Source organism: Alexandromys fortis, unplaced genomic scaffold (assembly GCF_014885135.2).
Source record: "Alexandromys fortis isolate MF-2015 unplaced genomic scaffold, M_Fortis_MF-2015_v1.1 scaffold_39, whole genome shotgun sequence".
Lineage (NCBI taxonomy): Eukaryota > Metazoa > Chordata > Mammalia > Rodentia > Cricetidae > Alexandromys > Alexandromys fortis.
This window is the reverse complement of record NW_026067918.1, coordinates 6,370,982-6,389,449: the sequence shown is the minus strand read 5'-3', so window position 1 is coordinate 6,389,449 and position 18,468 is coordinate 6,370,982. Positions and strand designations below refer to the sequence as shown.

General features: G+C 49.1%; 1 protein-coding gene across 9 annotated transcripts in view; it reads left to right on the top strand.

Annotated features, from left to right (window-relative positions):
- Slc39a11 (solute carrier family 39 member 11) overlaps positions 1-18,468 on the top strand; it is a 421,876-nt gene that overhangs the window by 127,167 nt on the left and 276,241 nt on the right. For 8 of the 9 annotated variants that reach the window (XM_050140477.1, XM_050140474.1, XM_050140469.1 and 5 more), the window contains one exon: positions 2,376-2,534. The exons of the other annotated variant lie outside the window; for it this stretch is intronic. In XM_050140477.1, coding sequence (XP_049996434.1) covers positions 2,376-2,534 — 159 coding nt within the window. The remainder of the gene's footprint in view (positions 1-2,375; positions 2,535-18,468) is intronic. 9 annotated transcript variants of the gene reach the window in all.

Below are 18,468 nucleotides of genomic sequence, written 5' to 3'. Positions count from 1 at the left end.
TGGGAGCAGGAAATCCGACAATGGGGGAACACTGCTTACTGGCTTGTTCCAAGGCTTACGTTCTTATACAGCCCAGAACTACCTGCCCAGGCATGGCACTGCCCACAGTGGACTGGGCCATCTCATATCAACCGAGAAAATGCCACGCAGACATATACCCGTAGGCCATTCTGAGGGTGGCTGTTCCTCAGTGGAGGTTCCCTCTTCCAGGTGTGTCAAGGTGACAACCAAGGGTAGCTGTGAAAGTGGGAGGACATCTACATGTGTGTGTGCTCATGTGGAGGCCGGAGATCAACTCTGGTGGTGTTACTCAAGGGCGTCGCTATGTTTGCTGAGATAGGGACTCTCATGGAAGCTGGAGCTGGCTAATCCCTCTACACTGGCTGGTTAAGAACACCCACTATGCTTATTGAGATAGGAAACCTGGAGCTGGCTAATCCGTCTACACTGGCTGGTTAAGAATATCCACTATGCTTATTGAGCTAGGAAACCTGGAGCTGGCTAATCTACACTGGCTGGTCATCAACCCCCAGGGATCCACGGTCTCCACATTCCCAGAGCTGGGACTGCAAGCACGGGCTGCCACACTCAGCGTTTTCAGCACAGACTCTAGAGGATTATACGTAGGTCCTGATGCTTACCTAGGAAACAGTTTCCTGACTGAGCCCATATCCCCAGCCTGAGATTCAGTTTCTTGTTCCACAAATAACAACGGAAAACATTCTCCTCCTGGGGCTGTGATATGAAGACAAGATCTCAAATGTCAACCTTGGTGGCTGGAAATGGCTGCTGATCAATAGATATTAGCTTCCCTCTTCATTTTTAGAGACGAGGACACTGAAGAGACCCGTCTGACATTGACATACTGGCATCTTCAGACATTTCAAATGCTGTCGCATGGCACCGTTTTTGATGTGCCAGAGAGCAGGAAAAGAGATGAAGAGGCAAACATGAAGAGGAGACACATGTCAGTTCAACACAAAGAAGATCTCTCTAATAACCAGCCATGATCTCATGCACGGGAGCCTATGTAGTTTGGAGCAGTTTGTGTTGGGAGCTTTAAATTAGAACAGCACTTCTCAGCAGCCTTAGGACTCACATCTGGAGCCAGATGTCTCTTGGTTGTCAGGGGCTCTGTCATGCATATTGTAGGATGTTTATCATGAGATATAGCCCTTCTGTCCTACCCTCAGTGGCTCTTGCTTGACATTGTCACCTGTCCCATGGAGTAAATCACTCTTGGATAAAAACTCCTATGCCAGAGGCTAGATAGCAGCAAACTGGAGTCCATCCATTCAGATCAACACTGTCCTGTACCAAACTATCTTTATTTTTATTTATCCTTATTAGCATGCATTAATTACATTATACATACCAATGGGTCTCATGATGACCGTCTCATAAAATATGCTACATATTTTAATCATTTTCATTCCCCTTGTCCTCTATGGCCCTTCCCATTCCTGCTGATCCCTTTCCTCTCCTCAGCTAGCCTGCCTCCATTTTCATGCCTTTGCTGTTGTTGACCCAATGGGCCCATGCTTGCAGGAACGTGAGTGAGGGGCTATTTACAAGAGCATGGGACACCTACGGTGGCTTCACCTTTGTTAAGTTAGGTTCATAAAACATGAATTCTGGGGGGAACTTTTGGAATTTTGGGGGGTAGTCTTTTGGTTGAGATAGTAGCTACCACCATATTATTATGACATAGATAATAGTGAGGTCCTCCTGGAAGGCCTTATGCATTGGTTCCTCCTACTCCCAAGGCCTTATGGGTTGCCCCCACCCCAAGACTTTCTAGTTTGGTTCCCCACTCCTCAGAAGGCATTATAGATTGGTTTTCCTTGGAAGCCTTATGGGTTGGTTAATGAGACTCCCTCTATAGGGTCTCCACCTTATAGGGTCCCCCACCCCAAAAAGCCTTTATGGGTTGGTGTACTGGCTGAATTTGCATGTCAGCTTGACACAAGTTAGAGTCATCAGAAAGGAATGAACCTCAGTTGAGGAAATGCCTCCATGAGATCCAGCTATAAGGCATTTTCTCAATTAGTGATCAGTAGGGGAAGGTCCAGTCCATATGGGCCGTGCCATCTCTGGACTGGTGGTCCTGGGTTCTATAAGAAAGCAGGCTGAGAAAGCCATGAGGAGCAAGCCAGTAAGCAGCACTCCTCCGTGGCCTCTGCATTATATCCTGTCTCCAGGTTCCTGCCCTGTTTGAGTTTCTCTCCTGACTTCCCTCAGTGATGAACTACAGTGTGGAAGTATAAGCCACCATTTCCTCCCCAGCTTGCGTTTTGGTCATGGTGTTCAGTCGCAGCAGTAGACGCCCTCACTAAGGCAATTGGTCAATGACTTGCTCCCTGTGGTTTCTGCAGGTCATGTTAGCGGCTTCGTATTGGTCCCTGCTAGCACCAGCGGTTGAGATGGCCACGTCCTCAGGGGGCTTTGGCGCCTTTGCCTTCTTCCCCGTGGCTGTTGGCTTCACTCTGGGGGCTGCTTTCGTCTACCTGGCTGATCTCCTGATGCCGCACTTGGTGAGTATCATGATCCCCTGAGCTGTCACGTCAGGAGCCATTCGGCTCCGGGCAGTACATCTGTTTGTTTTGCCTTGCTGGATCCATTCATACCTCAGGTAGCATGGTAGATTCTTCACAGACAAGATAGTATTGGGAGTGAGTGGCGATTCCTTCCTTAAAGAATGTGCTTGCTCATTAACACGACGCATCCATCACAGCCCAGCCACATCTTGCTAAGTTCAGATTGTCAGATATGTAAGTTGTACCTGATGTGGTGTGTTACATGTATGTATACATGAGCAACAGGAACTGGGGGAAGGGAGGGCCTTATGGTCCTGGTTTGGGCCTCAGGAGCCGATGAGCTCATCAGGGAGGTGACAGCACCCCCAAGGACAGTGACAGACATTTACTAGTTCATCACATCTGCACAGGTGCACAGGAGTGGCTGGGAGGTTGAGGTTCACTTCTAATGTTTATGGACCACATGCCTTTTAGCTCCTGATCTCCTCCCTACCACGTGGGAGGAATAAACAACAAAAGCATCGGTGTCGGGGAGAATTAGAGCTATTGACTTCTGTGTGGAAATCAGGAGGTGATCTGGGCTTGGTCTGGGCATCACTTTCTGGCGTGACCTACTTGGCCAAGCAGAGAGCCAACTCCAGGCTTGTCTGATGGCAGCTGGAAGAGGCCTTCGGCTAAACTCTTGTTACCACGGTGTATTGGCAGCGGGGGAGGTTGATGCCAGTCACAGGGTGGGATGCGTGTGGTTCTCTTACCACATTCATACCCAACAGGTCTTAGAGGTGGGCAGAAGTACCTCCAAGTTGGCGCCCGGGTTCCCTGATCACACAGAAAGGGAAGAGGGAGAGGAAGAAACTGAGATTGTTTCTTCTGTTAGATTGTGGCGCGGCTGGAGTTAGGGGATATATGCTCCAGGATGTTGGTGAGACCTCTTGTGTGTGTACTCCCTCTCCACCCCTCCCTCTCCCCTCTAGTCATTCTCCACCCCCCCTTTTCTCTGCCTACCTTCTTCTTTCTCTCCTTTCCTCTTTTCCTCCCTCCCTCCCTCCCTCCCTCCCTCCCTCCCTCCCTCCCTCCCTCCCTCCCTCCCTCTCTCTCTCTCTCTCTCTCTCTCTCTCTCTCTCTCTCTCTCTCTCTCTTTCCAGGTTCTCTCTACATAGCCCAGGGTAGCCTTGAACTCCCAATCTCCCACTTCAGCTCCCAGGTGCTAGGATTTCAGGCCTGAACAGCCATGCCTAAGCCTTCTCCTGTCTCGCCTTAAATTACCAGCTAGAGAAAGGAAAGCGTGACCTCATGGGACCTAGACTGCTGGGCCCCGGGGCCATCATGAGGCTTCTGTCACTTGCGGAGGAGACACATTTAAGCACATTGCCTGAACCAGTTGGATGTGATGGCTGCGTGGACGACTGTGATAATATCCCAAGGAAACACCATCTGTCAGCTGTTTTCTCATCACGGGAGGCTTGAATGACGGTGCCTGTTTTTGCCCCCTGGATGTTTGGCGTCCTTGCTGTCGGATGTGACTACTGGTGGCTTTTAGAGGCTGTCACGGGGAGCTGCTTTTTCTGCTCTGAAGCCCATCTAGCTATGTGTGAACTTCTTAGTGGAAGGTTGTGAATACAGTGGCCTGAACTCCCAGGCAGGGGATTTACGTGGCTCCGTGGCTCCGAGTGTCTCAGTGGCTGGCCCCGTGGCTCCATACAGCCTGCACCTGCTTCTCATTCTTCTCTCTCACTGGGGCTACCCAGGCTCCTAAGCCAGTCTCTCATTCAGAGCCCTTCCTGTCATGATTGGTCTTCATTCCTGGGACCTCGGGAGAGATGGGCCTGGTGGACACCAGGCTTAGTACCAGGTGTGTTTGAGCAGCTGCCTGAGCAGAGGGGCGTTCTCTGGGCAGTGTAAATAGTTGCTGGCCAGTTTGCACTGGGCTGCGGGCTCTGTTGTTGTTGTCGTCAACCTTCGGTTCCCGTTTGTTTTCATATATGCTTTAGATAAGGACACAGTTGTTCCCTGGGTTGAGCTCTGGATAGATAATAAAGAAAATCAGAAATGGCTGTGGAGAGGAGGCTCAATGTTATGGGGTGGGGTTGGGGAAGGGTTGAGATAAGAGACACCCAACCGTCAGGAATCAGACCTCGCCCGTTGGCAGAAGACTCAGTAAACATCTGTTCTGGGGCACTGGAGAAAAAATTAGTTGCCACGGTTAATGTGAGAAGGGGAGCGAACACGTCTCAGAAGGTCTCATAGATAGGCAGGCTTTGTTTCTAATTGCCCCCCGCTCCTGCATACAGATGTCCACGGAGTCATGCTCAGAGACAGCCCGCTGCCCTGCGCTGCGAGGCCAGCTAAAGGTTTCCCTCTGTGGCACTGGTAATTTGCTTCCCCGACCTGAAAAGGGCTACAGCTTGGCCCTTCCGCAGGTGCCATGTGGAGTGTGAATTAATGGGGTTTGATATGGAGTCCCTGTGGTTCTATGGTATCGATTGAGCGCAGGCAGGGAATGAACCTTCCCAGGGCAGCAAGACTTGATTCCCTGAAAGCTGACTGCTCCTGGAATTTGGGAGCCAACCACTTTTGAGGTGGGGGGGGATGAGTGGTGTACATTCAGCTGAAGCCGCTTCAGTTTTTTATTCATGGAATCTTACCGAGGACTCAGAGTGGGCAGGAGATGGCTCTGGAGGAGCAGAGGGGAGGAGGAGAAGCCCAGCAAGCCTTTGACTTTCCCATGCATGTGTGTGTGTGCCTAGGAATGGAATCTTGTTTTCGGGTTTCTGGAAAAACAAATGGTTAACAGTGCCTGTGTTGGTGCTGCCTGCTCTTTTCAGCTTGCTTCTGTCTTGGCCCACTTACCCTCAGAAGACACAAGCTCTCTCCTTCCCTCCCTCCTCTCTTTGGGTGTCTGACATCTTAGGGAGACGAAGTACGAGGCTGCAGTGGGAAGAAGCAGCAGCAGTTGCCGCGGCTCTCTGTGGCTTTCTGTGGTTTTCTCCTGCCTGCGAAAACTTGGCCTTAGTCTCTCCTGAGCAGGCTCTTGGTGGGAGTGTGGGAGATCAGCTTCCTTCTGGATTTAAGGGAGTCCCCAGTCACGGTCTATAGCTTCTCACTGTGATGGTCAAGAAGATGGTGTTAGTGAGAACTGAGAGGAACAGGCCCATCACTCTCGTGCTGCAGTTTTCGGTGGGCAGGAGTTCCTTCCAGGAACCACACATGATTAATGTCCGAAGTGACATGTCACAAGGGCAAGCTTTGACAACCAGAGGGTGGTTTGCTAATACCTTTCTCTTTTGTAGATTTTTTTTCCACCACTAGCATGCCTTATTTTAATTTGCAAAGAAAGAGAGAGAAAGCGTGCCTTAGTGTGTGCTGCTCACAAGGGCATGGGGTAAAGCTGGTACCATGGGGAAGCCTGATTGGAGCTACAGGGAAGTGAGACATGGTCCTCACCCTCAGCTGTCCCAGCTCACTCTTCCTAATGTTTCCTTGAGGGTTGAGATATGGGCTCCCGCCTCCCCCTGTGAGGTGCACTTTGGGCTGGCGTATCGTTGACATTTATCTGTGCCGATGGGAGCCTCTGCAGCCGTGGCTGGTTCCTTCCTGATAGGGACATGGTTGTGCCACTAGAAAAGTCTGGAATGTAGGGTGAACTTTTATGGTTCCCTGGTCAGGGAAGGATGCAGCTTTGCAAGGGGACCTCTTGGTTACCTGTCTGCATGTTTGTATCAGCTTGTTTTGGTAACAAACTTCTCTAGGCCAGGTGACTGAAACAGCGAGGATTTATTTATTTATTTTTTCCTTCCTTGGAGGCTGGAGGTCCAGATGCCCAGTGTCCCCATGCCTTTGCTGTTGGGCTGTTGGATTGCCATGTTCTCTCCGATTCCTCATGTGGTCCTCTTCTGTGTAGGTGATTCTTCCTGGTGTCTCTAGGTGTTCAGATTTCCTCTTACAAGGACACCACTCAGTTTGGTCCATGGCTCCTTTGGTACTGCGGTAATTTAGCCATCATTCTTTTTATTTATTATTATTATTTTTTTAGCCATCATTTTTTTTAAAGTTTTTTTTTCTTCATTTTATATACCTACTACAGTTCCCTCTCCCTTCCCTCCTCCCTCCCCTCTCATCTTTACCCCACCCAATCCCCCATCTACCACTCCTGAGAAAGGGTAAGGTCTCTCATGGGGAGTCAACAAAGTCTTAAAGTTGGGGCAAGATTAAGCCCCTCCCCCCTGTATCTAGGCTGAGCAAGGTATCCCTTCATAGACAATGGACTCCAAAAAAGACAGTTTATGCACTGGGAATAAATCTTGGTCCCACTGCTAGTGTCCCCACAGACTGCCCAAGCCACAGAACTGTCACCCATGTTCAGAGGGCCAAGTTAGGTCCTATGCAGGTTCCCCAGCTATCAGTCCAAAGTCAGTGAGCTCCCACTAGCTTGGGTCAACTATCTCTGTGGGTTTCCCCATCATGATCTTGACCCCTTTGCTCATGTAATCCTCCCTCCCGCTCTTTGACTGGACTCTGGGAGCTCAGCCCAGTGGTTGGCTGTGGATCTCTGCCTCTGCTTCCATCAGTTACTGAATGAAGGTTCTATGATGACAATTAAGGTAGTTGTCAATCTGATTACAGGGGAAGGCCAGTTCAGGCACCCTCTCCACTATTGCTAGGAGTCTTAACTGGGGTCATCCTTGTAGATCCCTGGGAGTTACCCTAGCAACAGATTTCTCTCTAACCCCATAATGGCTCCCTCTTATCAAGTCATCGGTCATCTCTTTTAAAATCCCATCTCTAGACAGTCACATTGTGAGGTGTTGGGGTTAGGATTTTAGCATACAAAATTTGGAAGGGCCAAGAGAGCATCTCTGAAGTTTCTGTGTATTTATTTAATCAGTTAATTAGATGTATTATTTATGTGTGTGTGCACACACACGTGTGAGTGTGTGGATATCAGAGATCAACTCTGAGTGTTGTTTCTTAGCCACTGTCCACCTTCACCTTGTTTTTTTGGCTTTTTTGGGGGGCTCCCATTGTTTTTTGAGACAGGGTCTCTAACTAGGATTCAGGGATCCAGGCACGGCAAGAACTTTACTGACGGAGCCACCTCCCCAGCCCTTTGCAGTTTCTCTTGATACTTGTAGGGTTAAGCTAGAGGGATGACTGGATAGAGGAAGCTCATCCCGTGGATGCTGTCATAGGCCACCGGGCAGGCACAGTACATTTTTAACCAGAGCCCACTCTGCGCATCATGTCCCTAAGCACTTCCCGGTGGCTGCGTGGGGATTCCCCGAGGGGCCTGCCATGCCGAGGAATCTGTGACTCCAATTAACACTCCACTCCTGAGTGGAGAATCAGCATGTATGACAGTGGGGGTCCTGGTGGGGGAGGGGGCGGAGGACGTTAGGAAAGGCTTCCTGTTCACAGAGCCTCAGAGACTGAGGTGCTCTTGGCCCCCTGAAAGCCCAGGTCTTTCCTCTAGGTGAAGCTTTAGGGAGTTGGCATGCCTGGTACTTTTTCACAGTTAGAAATGGCCTAGCCATGGTAGAGGCAACTTCTCCAGCTCTTGGGGATACCTACAGCCTCCTGTGGCTCCGAGAAGTGTGGTCACATACAGCTTTGGGTTCTGCTGGCATGAGACAACTTCCTAATGCCGAGGCCTTACTGACTCATATAAAAAATTGATTTAGGCTGGGGATGTCCTTATGGGTTCACTCCCCAGTACCACAAAACAGCACACAACCCAAAAAGCCAAACAACTTAGCCATTCTGTGGCCATGTGTGAGTGCCCGTGTGGATGTTGGAACACCTGCCGTGACCTCCCTTTCTTCCGTGCTGTGCTTTCTGGAGCGGGCAGGATAGATGGCTTATGTGTCTGTAATGCGTGTGATTTAGCTGTTTCTGCTGTCCTGGATCACTGAGATGTCACAAAAACTGACTGAGGCTTTGCAGGCAGAGAACTAGGAGGTTTCAGGACTGCCTGCTCCTTTAGCTTTTGACCAGGGTATGAAAATATACCTGGACAGTGAAGTTTGTTCCCAAAGGAGCTGGAGTGAGACGGGTGTGAACACACACACACACACACACACACGAACTTGCTGAGGGAGACTTCTCAAGCACTGAGTGGTTCTTGTCATCATAGGTAGGGCTTCTAAAAGTGAACATAGAATCTGTTAGAACCTGTGCTCATTCTCCCATCTTTTCATATGTCAGGCTATAAAGTCGTGACTGGTTGGTTCTATTGCCACTACTTGAGTCAGGCAGCATTTCAGGCACCACCAAGGAGTTACCTAGAACCTGTGGGTGGTTGGGGTGGCAGAGACGACTTGTGGGGTGGGTGCAGAGACACTGAGAACGCACTTAAGTTAATGGCATACCCTCTTACTCTTCATGGGAACTGGGACAGGGTCTGGCTTGCCCACAGTCTACAGCTCTCTCTCCAATCAGGTGGCAGGTGCTTCATGGAACACACCTCCCTTGCTGTGTCTTGCTGCTCATCAGATCTCAAATTGATTGGGCCACAGTTAGAGTCCCAGGGAGTTGGAGGGGAAAGAGCCAGTGTCAGGGAAAAAATGGACAGTCAAGTTTGGGGACAGAGAGGAAGTTTGGCCAGTTTGTAGTGAAAGAGGAGGCAACCTTGGGGATGCTCTAGGGTTAGGTGGAAGAGATGGGATTTTTCTTTTTAAACCCCGTGTCTTGGAGACAACCCATGAATCGGATCACAGCCGTTGTGCTTTGGAAATTCCCTTTTCCAAATACACAGCTGAGAAGTAGGAGGGCTGCCTCTGCCTTGATGTGCTGAGGTGGGGAGTCGTGAATTCATTATGCACACCTTAAAATCATTAAACATAATAAGATAATGACAGCGGTTAGCAACGACTGCACAGGCCAGTGGGTTCTTGTTTCTTCCTGCTGAAGGGCTGGGGGCTAAGCGTGTGTGTGTCTTTCTTGCTGTGCACGTGACCCTTATTTGGTGTGGTCAAAGAAGGACCTGAAACAGAGTCAAACTGGTTGCCCTCTGGTGCCCCATCCCCGCCCCGCATCTCTTCAGCAACATCCTTCCTTGATTGTAGCCATCCTCACACACTTTCTCCTTTTAGGACCAGTATCCTCTGGACCAGTATCCTCTGGACCAGGCCAGCTTTAGCCAAAAAGCCAGAGTTGCTGCTCACTCTGAAAGCTGGGACTGGCCCTCGTGCGTATCCAAACCTGTGCCAAGAACAGGGCTGAAGCTGGGGTCTCTTCCAGGCTGGCATGGTGGAGAGGATTCTAGGTTTCTCTAAACGTTAACCTGAATGTAAACATAAAATGCAAACCACGATACAAAGAGCGGTAGAATGCCAGCGGGGAAGCTGCAAAGAAGCAAGCCCTGCAGCCTGTGTTTGAGATAAGCATCCTTTAGAGCCAAAGATCTGCCTCCATGAAACAAGGGCTCACCTGGGTGGTCACCCACTCCGGATCCCTTGGCCACAGCATTTGAATTAGCAGCTTGCTTTCTGCTGGTCTTCAGAAAACTGGAGATCATGCGTGTGTTCCCGTGAGTGGTCATGGACATGCATGTGGATGCATTCACACACACATTCACAGTTACATATGGCACACACATACACACACATGTATGCTTTCACGTGCACACTGATGGGCGAGTGTACACACACCTGGGTCTTCAGGGTGGCACCCGTCCTGTCAGACCCATGGACTAAGGACCTACTGCCGCACAGGATGGCAGTGGTTACAAAACGCAGAAGAGTGTCTCGGGACAGGCTGACAGAAGCAGCCTATGGAGAAACTGTTGTTCAGCCCTGGGACCCAGAAGTCCCAAGGAGCAGCCTGGACTTGGCTAGTGTCAGCTCCAGGCATGATGTGCGCAGTAGTGGTTTGGTTGTACAGCCTGAGGCAGCTCTGAGAGCAGCATGCTGTCCCGAGCTCCGAGACTGTGTGGGTTTTCACGGTCTTCTGGAGAAGAATAGTGCCGTGCCAGGTTCTTTGAGGACCTTACTTCTCCTTTCACAACACGATCCTGAGCACAGGCAAGGCAGATGCCACCTAAGTGTGTCCCAGCTGTCCTTCAGCTTGCTCTGCTGAAATGAGACACCCGTCTGGGGAGCTTGAATAGCACACAATATCAATGTCCTGGCTGATTTAATTACAGGTAAGGGCCATATCCTCCCAGTTTGCAGATGGCCACCTTCCCATTGTGTCTGTACACGAGGCGAGGCAGAGAGATGCTGAGCCTCCAGTGGGTCTTTTCTCAGTAATACACTAATCTTTTCCTGAGAACCCCACCAATATGACTTCATATAACCTACTCGCCCCCTCTAGAGGCTGCTCATAGTATTGCACACTGCTGTGCTTCAACATAGCAGTCTTCTTTGGTGGGTAGATTTGACATGGAGATTTTGTTTGTAAACACCTAGTATAAAAAATGTGAAGACCTCCTTTCTTCCTTCTTTAGGACATAAGAGCGCTTTGTGAAATTTTCCAAGCAGAACTCCGAATGGACAGCTCTCTGGAAATGGGCAGCTGTCTCTGGCTAGCAGGAAGAGAACTGTGCTGTAGTCTTTCAGTGGAATAGAGTTGATGCTGCTCTTGTATTAAGCTCTGTTTGTTCTGAAAGTAACAGCTGGTCCAGTTTCCTTCTGGTAGTGCACTCATGGCTTGTAATTTCCCATTCTGATATGTTTAGCATTGTGTTTTAAATTTAATAAGCAACAGAATTAGGTCTTGCCTTTTTTTATATTGGTGTTTGGACATACATGTTTGTGTGTGTGTGTGTGTGTGTGTGTGTGTGTGTGTGTACATGAGTGTGTAGAGGCCAGAAGTCAGCCTAGGGTATCTGTCACAATATTTCCCACTTATTTGGGGGGGATGTCTCTCACCAAACCTGAAGTTCATGAGTTTGGCTAGGCTGTCTGGCCAGGGAACCCCAGAGATCTTCCTGTTTCTGGCTCCCCAGTGTGGTCACTGGTGTGCACTCCCTCGCCTGGCCGCCGTATGTGGTGGCTGCCCGGGAAGCTCAGCTATCATGCCTGCACCACAGGCACTCTTCTGAGCCGTCTCCCTGGCCCTGGGCTTGCTTTGTGTCTCACCCGAGCTCAGTCTCCTAATGGGGCGTTTAGCTAATTTCTCCTTCACACGACGATTGCAATGCTCAGATTCATGTCCCCTACCTCACTGTTCTCTGTTCTTCATCCCCTTTGGAATTTTGTTCTTGCTATTGCTCTCCTGGGGCTCCTATCCTGCTGTCTTCTGGGTTAATCGAGTGTTCCATTCTGTTTCTTCTACTGGATATAAGACTGTATGACCCGGGGTTGAGGAGATGGCTGGGTGAGTAAGAGCCCTTGTCACACAGCATGAGGACCCGATTTCAAATCCTCAGCACCCTTGTTAAAAAAACAAACCCCAAAATAGATGTGGTTGACACACACATCTCATCTTGGTGCTGAGGGTGATGGAGACAGGAGTATCCCTGGGGCTTGCTGGCTCTAGGTACGGTGAGAAACCCTGTCCTAGGGAATAAGGCAAAGCATGGTAGAGCAATTCCTGACGTCATTCTCTAGCCTCTGTGCATGCGCATGGGTGCATGTACTCCCCCCCGCCATGTATGTATTCAACACACACACACACATACACACACCTCTTTGTGTTATATTTTGTGTGGTTGCCATGGTGATCCCTGCACCATTAATCACTATAGCTTACCTTGGGTTAACACTGTGTACTGTTTCTTATGTGATATTAGAGCTGCCTAATAATAGGCAGCTTCCCCTTCCCTCCTGGGTCCCGTGTGTCTTTTTTTGCCACACATTTTATGTATTCAAGTGTCCTAAAACAGTCAGCGCACGGCTGGCACTTTGGCTTCCAACTATCCATTACCTTTAAAGGAAACTGTGAAATCACACATTCTGCCTTTTGCGAGGATCACAGCCCCGGGCAGTCCATCCACCAATTCCCAGAAACGTTTTTTTTTTGCCTCTTCTATTACTTTATTGAGCCTGAAACAAAAGTCATGATGAATTTAATTCGAATCATTGCTCCAGATCCGTTGTAAGAGATCTTGGCCTCACCATTTTTTTCTTTTCTTTCCGCCCTTTGACCCCTCTGGCCTTTCAGATGGAGCCAGGCTGACTGTAAGGCCGTTGTGTGTGTGTGTGTGTGTGTGTGTGTGTGTGTGTTGAGAGCAGTGATGGTTCATGGATTTGTCTGTGTGCCTGTGTGTGGAGCCCTGAAGGTTGACTTTGGGTACCTTCCTTCATCACTGTCTACTTTAGTTTTTGAGGCAGGGTCTCTCGCTGAACCAGTTCAGTAAGACTTGGAAGTCACAAGGCTCTTCCCGCCTCCACCTTCCTACGGCTGGAATTGCAAGTATGTGTTACTGAACCTGGCTTTTACGTGAGGCTTGCTAGAGGTTCAAGTCAGGCCACGCTTGTGTGGCAAGCGCTTTGCCCACTGACCCATCTTCCCAGCCCCTAGGGTCATTTCGAAGGAAAAGCCACATATATTTCTGGACAAAAGTTTCTATTTTTCCTTTTTGTTCTTTATCTTTCTCCATTTTTTGGTTTGATGTCTGCTTCTGGAGTAGCGGCGGCGTTCTGGCTGCACGCTTCTGAAGACTTTAATTAGCCGACACTCGGATGACCCTGATGTTTAACGGGGTGTTGCGCGGATGGCAGGGCTCAGAGTAATTGGATGATAGCTGCTACACAGCTGATTCACACAATCACCTGAAGGTGTCACTCCAGAGAAGGCGACTAGATTTAGCTTCGGTTCAAGGGTTCTAAAGCATTGTTCCAGCTGTCCCAACGCTTCTCAGTTTCAAGGAAACTGCGTACACTGAGAAAATCACCTCTTGGCAACAATGGGATTAAGTGCTCTTTGAGAGATTCTGTATTCCGAGGCTTGGGCGTATGTTAGAAACAGAAATGACATGCGTTTAAAACTCCAGCTTTCTGAAGCTCTCCCACCCTGACGGTCTGTCTCCAGGAAGCTGGAACAGAGCCAGGACTCTGTATTTTTACCAAGTGTCCTGGAAGATTCTGATGTAGGAAACCTATAGACTTGCTGTGTCTGATGGATTGTATATAACAATTTTAACAAAGAGGTATTTTGTCCTGTTTATTATTTTTATTTTCTCTCAAGAGAGTGTAGAGGCAGCATAGGCATTATTGGTTCACTATGCAGGTGACGACCCTGTCCAGGAGATACATGAGCTTCACTGAGTCTGATAGCATCTTGATAGTGGGGCAAGGACAGAGCCCAGGCTTCCCACCGGCTCTCCTCCACCACCTGCTCCATGGCTGACATGGGTGAGCTGCAGGCTGACATGGGTGAGCTGCAGGCTGACGTGGGTGAGCTGCAGGCTGTCGTGGGTGAGCTGCAGGCTGTCGTGGGTGAGCTGCAGGCTGTCGTGGGTGAGCTGCAGGCTGGTGTGGGTGAGTATACACATGGGAGTATTAAGCATTAGGTCATCTGCTTGTGTGATGTGTGCACTTGTGCCGTGTGTGGGGGCAGTGCCAGAGGGATTTACTTTAAGGCTCTGGTCAAACCTCTCTGATGAATGAAGCAATGGAGACAGGCCCGCCCTGCATGTCAGACTCCTGAGGGCTGCTTTCATAATACTCCAATCAACCACCTGACCCTATGACCCTGTGATGTCGTTCTGAAGGGATTGGTCAAATGCAGCTCAGGGCCACATCAGCTACATCCCAATGGCTGCCTTCATGTGGTGGGTTGGTGCACATGCTCACTCGGCATCCCTGGGGAGTGGGCCCCAGGAACCCCCTCACCAAACACTACCCAAATCTACAGATACTTAAGTCCCTCGTATAGAATGACATAGTGTTCACATATAAGCCATTCATAGCCCCGTGAGCTTTAGTTCACCTGTAGGTTACCGGAAGTACTGACTGCAGTGTGAATGTCTGTCAGGTAGACCATGCTGTGTAGGCAGTGGCAGGGGAACCCCTAGGGTTCACTACAGATGCATGTTGCGGACTGAGCCATACAAGGGAACAAGATGGGAGGGGAAGAGTGCAGAAGAGGCAGGACCTGTAGGATGATGGGGGGAGAGGGAGAATGGGACACTATACATCCTGTCCGTACGTACAGCTCTTTCATTGGCGTGGGTTGATATAGTGCTTGCTCAGCCACAGGTTCAAACTTTGCTTTGGAACTTTCTGGAATTTACCCTTTCCAAATTTCTCTTCTTTCCCCTCCCAATTGCAAATATCTGATGTGTGACCCCTGCGGGCTGTGACCTGCAGGCTATGAACTGCTCATCACTCTACCTACACTCTGCACCGCACTTCCCTTCCCCATCTCCTCCTCCTATCTCTTGCTCCTTCCCCACTTCCCTCTTTTTTCTTTCCAAGGTTGCAATTTGTGGCCCAGGCTGACCTAAAACTCTTCATCCTCCTGCCTCAGCCTCAAATGTGCTGGAATCTGTGAATATATTATAAAAAGATCGATTGTTTTTAATTATGTAAATATGGGGGGCATTCAGAGAGGCCAGAATCAGATTCCCCGGAGCTGAAATGACCTGGATACCTGTGTCCTGTGCAAAGCAGAGACACCCTTTACTGTGCTAAAACTGGTACCAAAAGCAACCTGGGGAAGAAAGGGTTTATTTAATCTTACAGGTTATAGTTCTTCACTGAGGGAAGCTGAGGTAGGGACTTGAAGCAGAAGCCATCAGTGGAACACTGCTTACTGGTTTGTTCAGCTGGCATCTTTGCATAGCTCAGGCCCATATACCTCGGGATGGCATCTCTCTCAGTGGTCTGGGACTTTCTACAGCAAGAACATGCCTCTCAGACATGGTGGCTCCTGGCCAATCTGATGGAGGCAGTGCTTCAGTTGATGGGCCCTCTTCCTGGCTGACTCTAGATTTCTATCCGATTGGCAAGTGAAGCTAACTGTGGTACACACTGAGGTCTGCCTTGGTCCCTGCTGGGTCCTGGCTAGCAAAGAGTCCATCATATAATGGATCTTCAGGAAGTATCTGATGGATGAACAAGTAAACAGGGATATTTAGATTTCCATAAAAGTCCCTCCTTTCCATTCATTTCCTCGCAGCTGAGCAGCGCGAGGGAGCAGCTCTGTGCCCTTTGCAATTGACCACTTTTTCAGCGCTCTAAACACGAGGCTCAGATAATTAAACATGCAGGGGAAGAAAAATGTGAATTTTAATGTGAACATTGAGTGTGTTCTGTGATGGTTCATGCTTTATTTACTTTCGTAATTATATTTGCCTAAGAAGCTAAAAGAGCTCCACCATTTGTAGTCAGTGCTTTTTGAGCCAGAAGGGAAGGCAGGGGAGCAGGGAAAATTGTCTGTGTTACTTCAACAACACTGATGCTGGGACCTCCCCGCTGGAAAGTCACATTTTCTGTAGCCAGGTGAGGTATGTGTGTGTGTGTGTGTGTGTGTGTGTGTGTGTGTGTGTGTGTACATGCCTATGTATGCATGGGCATTCTTCCTCGTGAGGACTACACTCATGAGGACTACACAGGTGCCTGCTAGCAAAGGCTGCGTCTCACTCACTTCTATCCAGGCCTTGGACTTTGGATGAGTTGTTGCCATTGCGATCTTATTTGTTACAGAGGACTTATTAGCGAGGGGAAGAATTTCTTTGCAGAGGATTGGGGGCAGGGGCAGTCTCAGGAGGAAGGAGAAAAAGCCCTGGCCATGTGGGTTTCAGACTTTGTGGTTCTGAGACAGGCTAGCTCAAGCTGACCTTAACTCCTGGTCCTCTTGTCTCTACCTCCTGGGTGCTGGAGTACAGGCATGCACCACCACCTAGCACCCAGTTTCATGTGGTGCTGGATACAGAGTCCGGGCCTCATGCGTGCTGGGCAAGCACACTACCAACTGAGCTACACTGCCAGTCCTGGATCGCAACCTTGGACCCCAGGAGGATTATCTGTGGATCTGTCACACTTTGAGAGCCAGGTTCCACTCCATAAAAATAGCCTGAGCAGTGGTCCTCAACCTCCCAGTGCTGCGACCCTGGAACACAGCTCCTCATGTTGTGGTGATCCCAACCATAAAGTTACTTTCTTTGCCACTTCTTAACTGAAATTTTGCTGCTGTTATGAATCGTACTGTAAATATCTATGCTTTTCAATGGTCTTTGGTGACCCCTGTGAAAGGGTTGTTCGACCCGCAGAGGTTGAGAATTGCTGGCTTAGAGGTTCCCAGAGTAAAGCTTGAGCACCTGTGTCTTAACTGAGGTCACCAGTGGCCTCAGTGTTCCAGTTTCGGTTGGTGCGGCCTTGCTCGAGGAAGTAATGTCACTGGGGTGGGCTTTGGGGGTTTATAACCTCACCTTACTTCCAGTTCACTCTCTGCTTCGTGCTTGGGATTGAGGATGTGAGCTCTGAGCTTCCTGCTCTGACCACCATGCCTTCCCATTGTCAGGTCTTCCCACCATGATGGACTCTTAGGCCTTTGGAGCCATAAGCCAATATAAATCCTTCCTTCCATAAGTATCTTTGGTTGTAGTGTTTTATCTCATCAACAGAAAAAACAATAATACCGGGTCAAAGTAAACCTCTATTCCTTCAAGTTGTGGTGTCAAGCATTTTGTCACAGTGATGAGAAAAGCACCCTGGTCGTCGTTTAGCTGGCTGCCTGCTTTTCTTTCCTGGTGACTCTTTGAGTAGTGGCAGATGTACCGTAGAAGGTGTCCGGAAATCAGTGTGAAGGGGAACCATATAGATTAGGTCAGCACCGGGGCCGTTTAAGACTTCAGCATCTGCTGGCCAACATGTCCCCATCATTTCCTTTGTGGCACCAAGCAGAAAGCATTTGGTGTGATACCACCATCCTTCTCTCTGTCCAGCAGTCTTTTACTCTCCTCTGCATAATGTCCCAATCTGTGCCCAGAGGCCTGTGCCTTGCTTTGCTGTCTCCACTGCCCCTACCCCTACCACACTGGTACAGCCTCTCTTTGGAACCTGGCACAGGAGAGCCTGAGGACCCTGAGGCTTAGGTGTCATCTCCAAGAATGCTGCCCCTCCTTTGAGACAGGAAGCTGTCCCATTAGTCTTGACTGACAGCAGTGAGCTGTAGGATCATGCTGTCTCTGCAGTCCACAGCAGGCATTACAGGCTCACACTGCTGTCTATGAGCCGCCTTTTTATGTGACCTGGACATCAGGTTCTCATGATTGCATGGCTTGTGCCTTATCAACGAGACATCCCCCTTCCCCCAGGATTCAGTCATGAGGCTTCACCCTGTGACCTTATCCAATCCCAGTCCTATTAATGTTGTCACAATGGGGGGCGAGATTTCGATGCATGAAGATTTGGGGATACCAAGATCATTTCTAACCATAGCACATGAAAAGTTATTTCCTTCTTTATTTCTCGAATTCTCTTCTCTCTGGAGACAACGGCTGTTTTAAAGGTTGTTCTCTATCCATATGATGTTGAAATAAGAGCAGCGGCAGGGCTGCGTCCCCGGCACCCGGCCGCCCGCATGGCTAGCTTATGCCCGAAATAATTACATGAAACTGTATTCTTTCAAACACTGCCTGGCCCGGCTAGTTCCAGATTCTTATTGGCTAGCTCTTACATATTGTTCTAACCCATTTCTAATATTCTGTGTAGCCCACGAGCTGGCTTACCAGGGAGGATCTTAACCTGCATCTGTCTGGAGCGGGAGGATCATGGCGACTCCTCACTCAGCTTCTTTTTCCCAGCATTCTCTTCTGTCTACTCCGCCTACCTAATTTTCTGTCCTATGAGGTCCGAGGCAGTTTCTTTATTAGTAAGAAATCACTCCCACATCATTTCCCCTTTTTCTGTTTAAACAAAAAGGAAGGCTTTCATTTTAACATAGTAAAATTACATATAGCAAAACAGTTATCAAGCAAGAATTACAGTTACAATATTTATATTTATTTTATCTCTTATCATAACTAAGGAAAACTATATCTATT